Source organism: Simochromis diagramma, unplaced genomic scaffold (genome assembly GCF_900408965.1).
Source record: "Simochromis diagramma unplaced genomic scaffold, fSimDia1.1 OVJJ01000663.1, whole genome shotgun sequence".
Lineage (NCBI taxonomy): Eukaryota > Metazoa > Chordata > Actinopteri > Cichliformes > Cichlidae > Simochromis > Simochromis diagramma.
The window spans coordinates 362489-377380 of NW_024387049.1; the positions used below are offsets into that span (position 1 = coordinate 362489).

Sequence of the window (14892 nt, forward strand, 5' to 3'; positions counted from 1 at the left end):
AGGAATTTTTAAAAATATTTTTTAAGAGGATTACATTAAATTAAAGGGATTCTATGACACACTGGAAAATTCTCCTTCACTTCAGGTTAAACGTATAGTATTTCCATATGTGTAGCGCTGAAAGGCCATCTGTCTGCTGTGTCTTTCAGTCTCTTTCACTCTGTGTGTGTGTGTGTGTGTGTGTGTGTGTGTGTGTGTGTGTGTGTGTGTGTGTGTGTGTGTGTGTGTGTGTGCAGTGCTGATTATGCAAATAATCATTAGACAATTGTACCAGGAAGTTTCACTAAGAAAGAAAAATCCCCAACCAGTTCCTCATTCACTCATTGGTATAACAGTCCAGGTCGGCCAGCTGACCCACTTGTCAAACCGCCTCAACACCAACGCACTGCATGTGTCACCCACTTCCATGTCAAGCACAGAGAGGACGTAGCTGAGGAGTGAAACGGTTCTACATTTTGGATTAACCGTTTTCTTAACCAAGGATACAGACTGAGACAGGTAAGCTGTAATGTCCAAGTGACATCAGGCAGACGCATGCTTGCTTTACACAGACGCATTAGGAGAGGTAAAAGTGTATGTAACTTTTTTTTATTAGTAGGAAAAAAGTAAATGTAAAAAGTTTTATTAAATTGGGTTTTTTTTGTTCTGTGTTTTTGTGGACGCTTTATTCATTAAGCACAATCATAACTCACATTAAGTATAATTAGTTTAAGGAAAATTCTCTACAGTGCAACATGTTTAAAATCAGTGCTTTATTTTCTATTATAAAAGTTTTATTCCTATGGTTTCATGTATGGTATAGCGACGGATTAAACATTAAAATTCACTGCATTTATTGACGTATCCAGACTTTTCCTCAGTCTATTGCAAAAGGAGGAAGTGTGTGTCTGTATGTGTGTGTGTGTGTGTGTGTCATAGTCCAATATATCATGCGTGTGTGCCCTTAAGCCTTTCAGACCCCTAGTTTCCGGCTGTTTGCTGACAAGTTAAAAATATAACAGAGGCACTGAACCAACAAAGTGCAAAACAAGCCTGTACAAACCTGCCAAACCGCTGGCTTGATGGCAAATCACTGACCTTTTTCTACCAAGAAAAATATGGTTTTACCATTTTCTTTACATTTACTCCCTGCCATCTCAGTTCACAAATGTGTTGTAGGCTGGTTTTCAGGTGTGCTTGTTTTCTATTTGCATTAGGTTAATGGTGTGTGTCCCCCCCTCTACTCAAACAACTCAATTCAGGCCAGCTAGGTCCAGCAACTTTATTCAGCACTCAGTCTTTCCACATGAATATAAGATATTAACTATTTTTAACGTTATATGGTAGGATAGCAGTGCTTTGCTATCACCGGCAGCCTAGAAGCAACAGAAGTAAATGCTTTTAGCATGCAGAATGCAAGGTTTTGATGTTGGTAAAGAAAAACTTTGGTATCAGATCAAATATTTCCAGATGAACCCTATTGTTGGGATTTATCATATTTTCTTCCCTAAAATGTACTACCTTACTATTACTGATAATAATGTTATCAAGTCAAAATTTCATTTAAGCTGTTTGGCTTGGTCGAAAACCTAATATGCCTCAATATAATAACCTAATAATATTTCTGCCAGCCTAAGCAGTGCTTTCTCCAATTAGCAAACGTACATTAGCATGCTACCATATGCTAAAGGTGACTAAAAATCAACATGTTAGCGCCAGTATGAAGAGCATGTTAGCTAGCACTAAAAAAACAAAAAACAAACAAAAAAAACCCCAAAACAACCCACGCTAATTCATTTTTTGTGGGGGTTTTCTTTCTTGTTTTGTCCTGTTTTATTTTCTGACTGCCCTAACACAATTCATCAAAGAATATCTCATCTCCTTAGAACTTCTGTTCTAGCTTTTTAAAAATTTTAAAAGGCTATTTGCTGACCTACAGGACTAGTTGAATATGTTCCCCTTTTCTCTGCGGTTCAGCTGTGCACTTTAGTTTCCTGGAGAAGGACAGAAGCTTTTTATTTATTTATTTTTCCGTTGTACTTTGAATAACAGATGTTAAAAACCAACGTGCACTTCTGCTCTACAGCAACATGCTTTGTTCTTTTCCCCCCTTTTTTTCCCTGTAGGGAAGCACACAAAGTTTATTTGACCTGGTTTAATTTTAGTGCTTTATATTTTTGTGCTTTTAAGCCACATTGCTTGACAATCTAAGTATAAATGGTTTTAAAGGTGGTGTTTCTCACGCTCATAGGAAGTTTAGTTTTAATTTAGACAGTTACTCATATATAAAAATACTTTTTATGTTCACACATTACCTTTGTAAAATATTTTCATTGTTAAACTCAAGGTACAAATATCACTTTGTTTGTCCTTAAAACTACAATATAGGAGATACATACTTTTAATGTTTTTGACTTTTATACATAACACCTCTCTCTCATAAAAACCAACATCACCAGTTAAAAAGATGTTGTTTTTTCTTTGCGACTTTGTCATCTTTGTGGGCATGTGGTCAGTATGTGTGCATGTAGAAAGCAAGTGCACATTGGTGGCGGTGGGCTTCATGCTGGTTAGCTACCCACACAAAAGTCAAAAGAAGAAAAAACAATGCAGCAAACTGCAGCAATACATGTTTGATTTCCCTGAACAGAAACCACCATTGGATAAATTGCAGCCATGTCAGAATACAGGGAAGCAGCAGTGACATTGTGACATATTTTTTTCTAAAGAACTACTTTGAGACATTCACATTTTTATTGAATTTTTGTTGAGTTTACAGCAGTAACGCAACAAAGTTACTCAACTCAACAAACGTAGAATTTTTCACCTGAAATATTAGAGTTTGTGTAAGAAGTGCCATGGCTAATGACATTTAGACTACTGGAAACATTGGTTACCATGGTGTTGGTGAAAGTTAGATTAAAAGACTGTTACCAGTTGTAATCTTGTTAAATATATACTAGTTGAATCCAGCAAGTCATTAGTCTAGCTTAGCATAAGCTTTAATAGTGAGAGAGCTAGCTTGGCTCTGCCAGAAGCTTGAAGGTGGCATTCAAAACTCACAAATGAAGATATGCATTTTGGACTTATATGTATTTTAAACCCACCCAGGTCTGATATAAATGATACAAAGCGTGTGCTCAGTCCAGAACCTGTGCATGTAAAACCTCATCAGGTCTTGTAAGACGCTAATGCTATGGATATAGAGGCAGAAGTAGCAGAATGTCTCATTCAAGTCTATTTTGGCTACACTGCATCATCAAATCCTCCCTGTTCTGCTTCTCGTTTTTACTGAAAGCTCTTTTCCTGAAAGTGGCAAAGACAGCAGCAGCTTACTTGGTCACTGAAACATCCCTAAAAACAGAGCAAGAAATTAAAACGCAATGTAGACAGAACAATCTGTGTTTTGAGCAAAATGGTGAAAAAAAACACCCATCGTACTGGACATACTTCCCCATATAAATATGATAAAAGTTGGGGTTTTTTGTTTACACCTTTTGATGTATGATTGAAAGAGTATTACTCAGCAATGCCTTTGCACCCCTATTATGTTAACAATCCAGTTAGAGGTCGACATCATTATTTTTATATATCTGGTGCTAAGTGGTGCTGCACCTTTCCTGTGACATTCCCATAAGATGTAAATCAGAGTGCAGTATAAAAGTCAGTACAGTCAGTGGTGCGGCTGCGAGGGAGGCAGCTGGACAGCATGAGAAATCACGCCACATTCACTTATAGGTCCTGATGTGGTTGGTGTTAGTGTGTGTGACTGCGAACTGCAAAGCTGCAGCTGCGTGCAAGGACAGCAACGGTGATAATAAAGATGCTGAAAAGCATGGAACCGAGGACAGGTCTGCCGTGGAGTTATTACAGTTACATTTGCACATGTGCAGCAGTTTGTTTTTGTGAAACAACTTATTATTATCACTTCTTGTTATCTTCCCCTTTATGTTGAACTTATAAATAACACTGGAAACTTGACACCAGTTTGAATCTTTATTTTCACATGTAAGAACTGAAGAGTCACAGGTGTCTGCTGCCACACTTTATACGCATTGTGTTTTTTCAGCAGGTGTAAATGGTATATTTGTAACAGCTTTTTTCAATCTTTCTTTTTCTCACTTCCTCGTGCAGACAGAATGGGCTGCATGAAATCCACGCTAAATCAAGGTCTGAGCGGAGGTGTGGACCAAAAAATGGGCCAACGTGCTGTCCATTCTGAACAGTCACGCTATGTTAGAGACCCCACCTTTAATCCAAAAGTCAACACGGTAAGTAGTAAGACTTGGGTGGACCTTACACTCAATCTCAAGTGTGGTTGAGTGTTAACAGCAACAAAATTGTTAGATAACAAAAAGTCAAATCATAAATGGAAAGCATGCTATTGTTTTCATTCAATCAAAAATTGACTTATAATCGTCATTTGGTTTTTTCGTCATTATTGTATTGTATGAAGAACAGAATGATTCAGTTTTCTTTACATATTGCATCAAAGATATGACCTTTCTTTTTGTTTTTGAAAAAAGTTGCTCAATGTTTCCTGCCTAATAGAATTTCCCATTTGCAAAAGATGACATCTATTACAAGGAAATGACAAAAGTCTGTGCAAAAATCTCTATGTAAATAATGTCTGCCTTAAAATAATGGAAGTAATGATGACAGAATGACACTGTGTAACTTTAATATTGTTTCCTTTTGCAGAATAACTCACTGTTACCGGGTCAGGTGTTCCAAAAAATGGAGGGTATGACCCTTTCTTCCTTGTTTTTTGTTTATTTATCTGCTGTCTGTTCATTGTTTCGTACTACTATACCGTACTTCTGGTAACACCTGTATGTGGTAGCTTCTAAGGTAATAGGGAATTCACTCACCTCAAATTATGTATAGTGAAACAGTTAGGCCCCAGAAGTCCTCATAGTCATGAAAGACAAAATCTTCATCTTCTTTTGTTAGTTTTTTAACTTTGACCCATTTTGAGATTTCACCAGCAAATTTTGACTGATTCAAGGTTTATTTACTAATTTAGCAAATTCACTAAGAAAATTATTCTAAAGCTAAACTTTAGAATAAATAAACCAGTCAAATATATGAGTATAGGTTAAAATAGAAAGTAATCTTAGTTATGATAGTTTTTATTTAGAAAAGAGATCCTTATAGGAAGGCTAGTCACTACATTTGACCGTGTAATTTTCCGCATTATATTAAAACTCTTTTATCTTAGCAATGTACACAAAGGCGTTTAAGTACATCCAACGAAGTTGCAATTTAAACATAAAATTATCATTAGTCATTACTGATTGAGACTACAGCTACTTATAAGTAGGTTGAGTAAACTGATAAGCTAGGTGCATGCCCTATAATTGCTTCTGTCTGACGTTTCTGTACATGTTGTCCCCCGTGTCTTTACATAGTTTAAACAGAATAGAACAACCTTTGTATTGATCTATGAGCCTATTTGCATGTGTTAAATGATGACAATTTTCTCTTTCCTATTTCAGAACAAAAGGGGGTGGGTAAAATAGTGATTGCCCTTTTCCCATATGAAGCTGCACATCCCGATGACTTAGGATTCAAGAAGGGAGAAAAGATGAAAATTCTAGAAGAGTGAGTGTCTGGTATTTATGGTACACTGATTCATTCTCAGAAAATGTATCATCATTTCTACAAATGGCAAGAATCACTTCCACTGTTATATATAGCCCCCCAGTTTTAGATAGACAAACTGACATCCTTTTACATATAAAGATTATTTTTTACTATTTGAATAAAAATTCTTTGTAGTCTGGATTTTTAATCAGGGGCTAGAAAGTGAGAGCGTATTTCTCCCATATTGGCTTCTCTTCACTGGCTCTCTGTTTAATGCCGATCTAAAATTCTTCTCCTCACATAGAAAGTGCTGGACGATCAGGTCCTGTCTTATGTTAAAGACCTCGTCGTACCACATCATCCCAGTAAAGCACTTTATTGTGGTTCTTAGAATATTTAAAAGCCTTCAGCTTTCAACCCCCCCGTCTCCCTGTCCTCTCCCCCAGTCAGTCAGATGGCTTCTCTCTTCACTAACTCAAAAAATTCAAAGCAAAAAATCCCCAAATGTCTTTTTATTCTTTTTAATCATGGCCTGGTTCCTTCCTTCTCTATATTTTGTTTCATCTGTCCAAATTTTGTTTAGCTTTTGTGGCAAGCTTAATCTAGCCCACCAGTGACACTCCCTGAGTGTTCTGAACCCTCTATATTTTCATTTAGAAAGCCATTTCTCAATTGCAGACTATGGCAGTTATACAAATATCCTCACTGCGTGTTCTTCTTGACTTGGTTGTGAAGCTATTTTTCTCAACCATGGGAACAATCTTTTCAGCATGCGCTTAATTTGGGATTTAGCCATTGCTAAAGTTTTGTGCCATCTCTCGGATAGGCTTATTATGTTTTTTCAGACTAATGATGGTCTCCTTCATTTGCAAAGACATCTCTTTTGGCTTCATAGTTGAAATTACAGTGACAAAATATAAAAGTTTAACTTGGTGAATCAATTTCAGGTATTATGTCTTCTTCCTCTGTGATGTCCAGTAACTTTTGAGCCTCTGAAAATGAGGCTGAGGCTGAGGATGTATGAAAATGACTGTAAACTAAACAGTTAATGCAAAATTTTTGTTATAAAAATATCATATAAGTTTTATAAAAGATTTCTGCAATGTGTGAATGTATTTTAGGCTAAATTACTTGCCCATGAGACAAAATAGCATTTCAGTTCAGAAATAATATTTCTCTGAATATAGGAATTACACTAAGTTAAACGATGGAATTTAATTTTAAAAAATCATCTTTCAAGACCTTTTCAGAACATCTCTGTCAATGCAAATGATTGTTCTAAAATGTATATGTATATTTATGAACTGACAGACATGGTGAGTGGTGGAAAGCGAAGTCTCTGGTAAACGACAAAGAGGGATTCATCCCGTCCAACTATGTGGCCCAAGCTGACACCATGGAGACAGAGGAGTATGTACTTGTTTCCCAATATTACTTCATGTTATTCAGATTACATTATTCATTTTTGCATTCAGCATCAACGTTATGTATGTTACCAAATATTTATTATGTTTTTTGTTCCGTGCAGTTGGTTTTTCAAGGACATCACAAGGAAGGATGCAGAGAGGCAGCTGCTGGCACCAGCGAACAAGCCAGGCGCTTATCTAATCAGAGAAAGTGAAACATCAAAAGGTATGGCTACCATGGTAGCTCTGAGATACCGACATACATTCAGCAGCATTCTCCACTTTGGACACGTGGAGTTGTGACATTGTGTGTGCTTGATTTGAATGATCATGAATCACCAGTCACGATTTTTCCACAGGGAGTTACTCGTTGTCCATCAGAGATGTGGACGCCCAGGGAACAGACTCAGTGAAACATTACAAGATCAGGATGCTGGATAATGGCGGCTGCTACATCTCTCCTAAAATCTCCTTTCGGGATATTAGCAGCATGATTAAACACTATCACAGTGAGTACAGTGCAGCCAAAAGTCTGTTTTCACACTAAAATGTTGTATCTGTGAAATATTATTTTATATGGGAAAATAAAATATTAATTTCTACTGCAAATCCATTTACAGTACTGACTATTTATTACTGCAAATAAAAATAAAGTAATAATAATGTAAATTAAGCAACCTAATAATGCTATAAATGTAAAAAAAAAAACTGTAAATAAAAAATAATCTATTGTTAAAAGTAATACTGAATACTGTAGAGGAAAAACAGCAACACTGTAGCCACTTTTACAGTAACTTCCTTAACAACCTTTTCACGGGGTAGCGTGCTCATACCTCTTCTAATAAATCTCATATATTCTGTTTGTCCACATAAACAGGTTTTAGAAACATACAAGCTGTGGCCTTATGTAGAATTATGCTTTGTATGTAAATGACTGTATGATTTCTCTGGGTGCTTCCTGTTTGCCTAATAATGTGAAACAAGTGACAAAAAGAGCCAGCTTTGCTCCCTCCACCTGCTTCCTATGTTTGTGCAAAGCAAAGCTAGTTGGTTTCCAGCTTTTGCTCCACACTTGCTGATCAGAGAACAATGTTGATCTTCTCATTACAAAAAGATTACACATGCTATGTTATTGATTAGGAAGACTGAGCACTGTCTGTGTGTGTGCCTTCCAGACAAACCGGATGGCCTGTGCCGTAAACTTGAGCGTCCTTGTGCAAAACCCAAAGCTCAGAAACCTTGGGATAAGGATGCCTGGGAGATATCCAAAGACTCTATAAAGATGGTGAAGAAACTTGGAGCAGGCCAGTTTGGAGAAGTCTGGATGGGTGAGTAGAAATGACTTTTATGTCCAAGAGTTGAGAAGGGAAGTAATTGCCAAAGAAAGGGAACGCACAATGATTTTTACCACTCTAGCCCTTCAAATAAAGACCACAACGAGGTCCCTTTAAGATACACGAGAGTATTGTTTCACAAAGAGCACAAGAGGTAGGGCACGTGGCCTTTTATCACTGGTAAATTATTACCTCATGAATTCTATGACATTCCCAGCGTTATTTCCGAGAAGGCAGCCGGCCTGTAAGTGGCAGCTAACACGGATTTGGCACTTGACAAGAGAAAATCAAAGACTGGGAGACAGCAGATAAGTAACAAGGGAGCATATCTTTTTATGAGCTCCTTTATGAAGGAACAAGATTTCTAATCCCCTTCTATCATTTACAGTAAACACAGACGCAGGGAAGTGAGTGGTACAAGGAAGTTCCATTTCCCTCTAATTAAAACAAAAATGACTTCCTACTTTTGTTGTCCATGAGGTACAGGACCGCGCTCTGTTGCAAAAACAACCCCAAACCTCGACCGCCTGCATGTCTGCCTCTGCTCAGACCATCTCATTGATGTGTCGATGAGTGCTGTCGTCTGTGGAGGAAATGTTTGAGTCCGCGGGGTGATTTGCGTGTGAGGTTTCAGAGGAATGATCACAAACAAATATATGCATATCATTTGTAAAAAGCGCTACCGCAGAGAAGGTTTTATTGCACAGTTTCATGAACAAACCGAAGCTGACTTTGTTTTACGGCTTTTAAGTGCTTTTTTCAAAGATTTTTTGTTTTTTGTGGCTTCTGACTTACACAACTTGCTTTTTCACTTCGTTAAATATAAGGGGAAGTATGTGAGAACAAGTGTGTTGCCATTTGTGCCGTCTCTGTTAGTGGGAAATTATGTGATAGTTACGTCAATACTTCGAGGTATAATTTTCACTTCAACGACGACAACTGTGTCTGACATCACTAACAGCATCTTTACAATTAGATTCAAAAAGCTACACGTGATGAATTTATGCATTTATGCAGTTTCCACGCTACAATGTGACATTCAATCAACCCATAAATCATATTATTATTATCATTATGTAAGGCAACAACTTTTCCTTTGTTCTTGAACCAAAGTCACAAAAATGAGGTTTTTGTCAGGATCTTATAACTCGAAGGGAACAAAGCTAACACAACCTGACCCAAGGGTGGCCCAAAGGATCTTTAGAATAGCTCTGCCAACAAGTCATGAATAAATAATGAATGCAATGGAATTTGCACAGCAGTTGCATTATCTAATGCAGATATGTTACTGCACCTGCCAGGATCTGAATAAAAGTTATGCAACTTTCAATCTGGGTGACAGATAATATTCACACCTACCTGAATTACCAATAACAGGGTGTTTAACGGATGGAAAGGGTGTCATGCCTGACTTCATAATGACACTGAGTGTTATGAGTAGCAGCAAATTCCAACATTTGTTCCGTGGATTCTTGTTTCCTTTATGCAGTTTTGTGGAATATTCATTTACAGATATGCTGCATTACATCATAACTGAAACCAGCTTAAAATGGAAACAAAAATCCACCTTTACAAACACTGTAACATGCAAACAAATGTGTCCAGTCATCCATCAGTGGTCAGCTTTTGACAACATGGCATATTTTTCTCACCTGTCACTGAACGTTAAACAGTAAACACAGTGTTTTCCTTCCCGTTCTTTCCTTTAATTTGCATTTGTTTGGTGTAGTTGTTTCAGTTTCCTCAAAACTGTTTGTGGAAACGTATTTGTTTCCACAGGGAAACATTGAAAACAGTCCAAAGCCATGTAGCAGAGAATATCATGCTTTAAAGTTCTTCTTTCCCCGTGCTTACTCTTCACGTTCTCCACTCAGCATACTACAACAACACAACCAAAGTGGCAGTGAAGACGCTGAAGCCGGGAACCATGACGGTTGAAGCTTTTTTGGATGAAGCCAACGTGATGAAGACTCTGCAGCACGACAGGCTGGTGCGGCTCTACGCTGTTGTCACCAAGACAGAACCCATCTACATCATCACTGAATTCATGGCAAACGGTAAATGCCAAAAGTCTTTAGAAAAACCAAACTGGTTATTATGAAATTTTGTGGCCTAATCACAGAGTCAACACTCCAGTATAGGCATAGATGCAGACATGCAAAGTACTGACGCTGTTTTCTGTTCTGTCTCATCTTTAGGGAGCCTGCTAGACTTTTTAAAGAGTGACACAGGATGCAGACTGCAGCTGCCCAAGCTCATTGATTTCTCTGCACAGGTGATTACACCAATATGCTTCTTTGTGACCTCGCTGCTCACTTGTCTCACTACTGTGAACCCTGCATACTTTCACTTTCAAACATGAGGTTGTTCTGTCCCAGCATCACACTGGCAGTGTCCATCCATCCATCCATCCATCCATCCACATAGTCTAATAACAGATTGTTATTATTTGCTTGTAATTGCTTGTAACGGGGGTGATTATTTTTCTTTCACATTTCTTCTGTTTTATGTAGGTTTTGATTGTTTTCCCTTTCACTCTTATGCTTAAGACTACACACCTTCCTCTTGCTCTGTTACAGATAGCAGAGGGCATGGCCTACATTGAGAAGAAGAATTATATTCACAGAGACCTCAGGGCGGCTAATGTCCTGGTGTCTGAGAGCCTGCTTTGTAAAATAGCAGATTTTGGCTTGGCGAGAATCATTGAGGATAACGAGTACTCTGCCAGAGAGGGTAAGTGTGTATGTGTGTATGTATGGGTATGTGTGTTTGCGCATATATGTGTATGTGCGTGTATGTTTGTGTCTATGTGTATGTGTGTGCGTGCATATGAGAATTTGAACACGTCTCCACTTTTTCTGTGGAAGGGGGCTTTCCCAGCACAAATGAGACACTACCCTGGCTTGATGCTTGTGACATAGTGAAACAAAAAGCCCCTTTTGAGAAGTGGAAGCACCCACAAAGATTTATGTTGAATCAGACACTTTTTGTTTCATGTACCAGTCGCTCCACTTTTGTCTCACTGAAATCACACCACAGTGACCAATACCTCTGATGCCCCCAAACTACACTACCTCCTTTCACACTCCCACAAGGTTAAAATGAAGCAGGGAGTCCTTTTGGTACAGCCAACATTTCCCCATCATTCGATTAGAAAAAATAAATAAATAAAATGTCAAAAATTAAACATAGTTTTAGAACTATTTTCAGTCAAATTTTGGAAAACTGAATTGTCTTTTCATAAAGTTTATACCTACGCAGTATGGTTTTGATTTCACACTTGTAACATGCCACAAACTGGAGGACAGCGGAGGACAGGAACCGAGCTAGGAGACTGATGTGTGGGGTTAACCACCATTTCCAAAACATTGACCATTTAGTGATTGTGACATTTCAAACATTTGGAATGAACAGGGTTCATGCTCAAATTGTGTACTTCAGCAATAAAGTCTCAGTCTTAGGCGTGGTCAGGGAGGTGACCGAGAACTGGGCTGCTTCTGCAGCTGAGCTTTAGAAATCGTTTTCATAGATAAGCGGAACCGTATGGCAGAGCAGCTAGACAGAAGCCAGAGTGAGTTAAAGACAGCCCACACCCTGCCTTTTTTCATACAGTGCATTTCAAGAATTACAAAAGGATGAGATAAAGATTCTGTCGTCAGCTGAAACAGAGTGAAGTGTTTAGGCAGCAAAAACAAAAAGTGTGGTAAACAGCAGACATTCTGAAGAAACATCCTGCAGAGTTCAGAAACCTGAGACTTGGATGTCAGTTTGCCATTTAGCACGGTGATGACCATTTCACTATAGCCAAGACAAGAGTGAAATGGAGTAGAATTTTTGTGGAAAGATGGCAGATGCTTGTTGTGTGCATTGTATTGGGTGAATCCCTTCTAATATAATGAAGAAAGGATTTACCAAAAGAGTCTGTGCAATGTAATCAATGAAACACTGAGGACGTGGAGTTCTTTTTTTATGAAAGGAGAATCAGGCAACAATGCTAACCACTCTATCACCATGTCATCGATGACCGCTTTCATTACTTAACTTTTAACTTATATGGTGGGAATTTTTCAAAAACCTGTTTTGGCCTTTTTAATTGTGGGGGAAAAAAATCATTCATAGTTCATATTTTTCAAATTAAAGTAACTGTGCAGTAAAGTGCACGAGGAAGTGTCTGAATGCTATTTCTCAAGTGACTCATGAAACCTTATGAAACCCGTGTGATCACTGGTCTGGACCCAGGATGCTGAAACTATTTGCAATTGACGTTTTGAAATAAATCCAGCTACACGGATAGAATCTAAAACCTCATTTACAAAAACAGAACAGGTGATCTTTGGGATTGTGTGAGGGAATAATAGAATTATAATTTCACAGTGTCTGTTTGTGTGTGCATTCCACAGGAGCCAAATTCCCCATCAAGTGGACTGCTCCAGAGGCTATTAACTATGGCACCTTCACCATCAAATCTGACATGTGGTCATTCGGAGTCCTGCTCTATGAGATTATCACCTACGGGAAAATCCCTTACCCAGGTAAATATTAACCGCAGCACTGTTGATAACTGCTTGTGCATTTTAGTTTTTGGTAAATAAATAATGACATGGTGTCATGCTTTGCTGTTCTTCTGCACTTAAGTTTACCTAACTTTAAGACCTGCTGATAACCAGGTTAATTTTTATTATGTCCTGCCATGTCTTTTTATCATGACTATATAAAATGTAATGCATTGTCATGGATTAAAGGGCCTTGACCTATTAAATTAAAATATTGGGTTCAATAATATGATGGAAATTCTAACAATACAGAGTTCAGATGGAGAACCGTTTGTATTAGGTATGTTTTACAAGTAATATTTATTCATTTATGGTTATTACAGATGACTGAAGCTAAACTAAAAGCTGATACTACTTGTAAAAAAAAGCACTTTAAATAACTAAAAATAATGCAAACTCAGAAAAAAAAGAAAGCTAATTTAAATCATTGTGCACTTATAAAATGTATTCAGGAAATCATTTAAATGTAGTCCCTTTTTTGAACCCTGTAAACACATAGGCATCACAAGCCAATGTTTATTGAGACTCTGGTATATGTTTGTCGAGACTCAGGTCTCTACATGACTGAGTGAAGTGTTTGTGTTGATATTTTTATTGTATTATACTGGTCTGAACTTCATAAACCTCTCCCCTGACACAGCTAACTGTAACCATAACTTTTATGACCCAGCCTCACTGAGCAGTAAGGCGTTATGCTGAGAAAGACTGCCCTCTGCTGGTGACTTTTGTGTTCTACTTCGGGTTGAGAATGTGACTGCGAGTACAAAAAGGTTCTCATTGGAAGCCTTTCCAGCAGTATTTACACTAATTTGGTGTCTGCAGGTATGACTAAAGGAGAGGTGATGTCCTCGATACAGCGCGGCTACAGGATGCCTCGGCCCGACAACTGTCCCACTGAGCTGTACGATATCATGATGTCCTGTTGGAAGAACAGACCTGAAGACAGGCCTACATTTGACTACCTACAGAGTGTCCTGGATGACTTCTACACCGCCACAGAGGGACAGTACCAGCAACAGCCATAGATGGAGACAAAACTGGAGAGACTTTTGGCACATAATGCAAGCAGCTTGTAAATAGCTTTATGTTTGGACCTACTGGAGATATGTGATTGTATTTTCTATGTTTATATTCATGTATATATGATACATTCTGCAGTAAGCTGTGTGATATATTCACAGTGGACAAAATATAGTTTGCATGTTCCAGAATATAGTTTACTGCAGATTTTCAGGGTGTGTAAATATGAGGTTTTGTGCAGTTAAGCCTCGGTGATCTGGAGGAATTTTACAGAAGTAAAATTGTACCATATTATTTTTACTTTTGACACTGGAGTCTTGTTAATAAGTGTTTCAATAATTAGGGTGTTTGTGAGAGTTACTGAACAAACAGCAGGCATTATACAAAGAATTTGTGAAGCAATGATATGTAGGTTAAGAACACACTTTGCACGCAGTGCAAATTTTAAGTGGTGATATTTTGGGTTTACAAGCGATGGGGATGAGTTTCTATGAGTTTTTGAGCATTGATTTTTCATAAATTTTAATTACTTTACAAGAAGAAATGGTAAATGAATATACACATTTTTACTCAGCCATACCACTCTCTTCAAAAAGATTTACATGACGATTATGATTACTCTGCATTTTTATTTTGGCATGAGAACTTACTTCTTCACAAGCTGCTCTTACTAAAATTAAAACAACGGTTTTCTTGTTTTTGTTGCTTACTGTTTCAGAGACTTGTTGATGCCCCACTTCATATTGAAGTGCTCTAGCTCTTGCTTGTTTTTTTCTTCATCACATCATCATTTCAAGTAGGCTTTGTTATTAAAAGGAGATTTATGTTTCTTTTTAAAAAAAAATAAAGTGCAGTAATTGTTATGCTGTATTGAATGCCTTTGTACAAATGTGAAAAGAGCTTTAATAAATGCAGCAGGTAGCATTGTTTCCTTGGTGGCAAATTTATACACTCTAATGAATTTATAAAATTAGAGATAATTAATATATTCAATTATAATTCAGTTAATTAATT

The 14892-nt window shown here is 37.6% G+C and overlaps 1 protein-coding gene across 1 annotated transcript; it reads left to right on the plus strand.

Moving 5' to 3' along the window:
* Window positions 1-301: 301 nt before the first annotated feature.
* On the plus strand, window positions 302-14807 carry lyn (LYN proto-oncogene, Src family tyrosine kinase). Its single transcript, XM_040044906.1, has 13 exons — window positions 302-498; window positions 4114-4250; window positions 4681-4723; window positions 5478-5583; window positions 6877-6975; window positions 7094-7197; window positions 7331-7480; window positions 8147-8299; window positions 10180-10362; window positions 10504-10580; window positions 10885-11038; window positions 12706-12837; window positions 13681-14807. Exons 2-13 carry the CDS (start codon window positions 4119-4121, stop codon window positions 13881-13883), a joined length of 1536 nt encoding a protein of 511 aa, XP_039900840.1. The 5' UTR covers window positions 302-498; window positions 4114-4118; the 3' UTR covers window positions 13884-14807.
* Window positions 14808-14892: the final 85 nt, after the last annotated feature.

Coding starts and splice junctions, on each gene's coding strand:
- lyn (XM_040044906.1), top strand. CDS start 4,119: ATGGGCTGCATGAAATCCACGCTAAATCAAGGTCTGAGCGGAGGTGTG. Junction 5,584..6,876: donor AAGATGAAAATTCTAGAAGA/GTGAGTGTCTGG, acceptor ATGAACTGACAG/ACATGGTGAGTGGTGGAAAG. Junction 7,481..8,146: donor CATGATTAAACACTATCACA/GTGAGTACAGTG, acceptor TGTGCCTTCCAG/ACAAACCGGATGGCCTGTGC.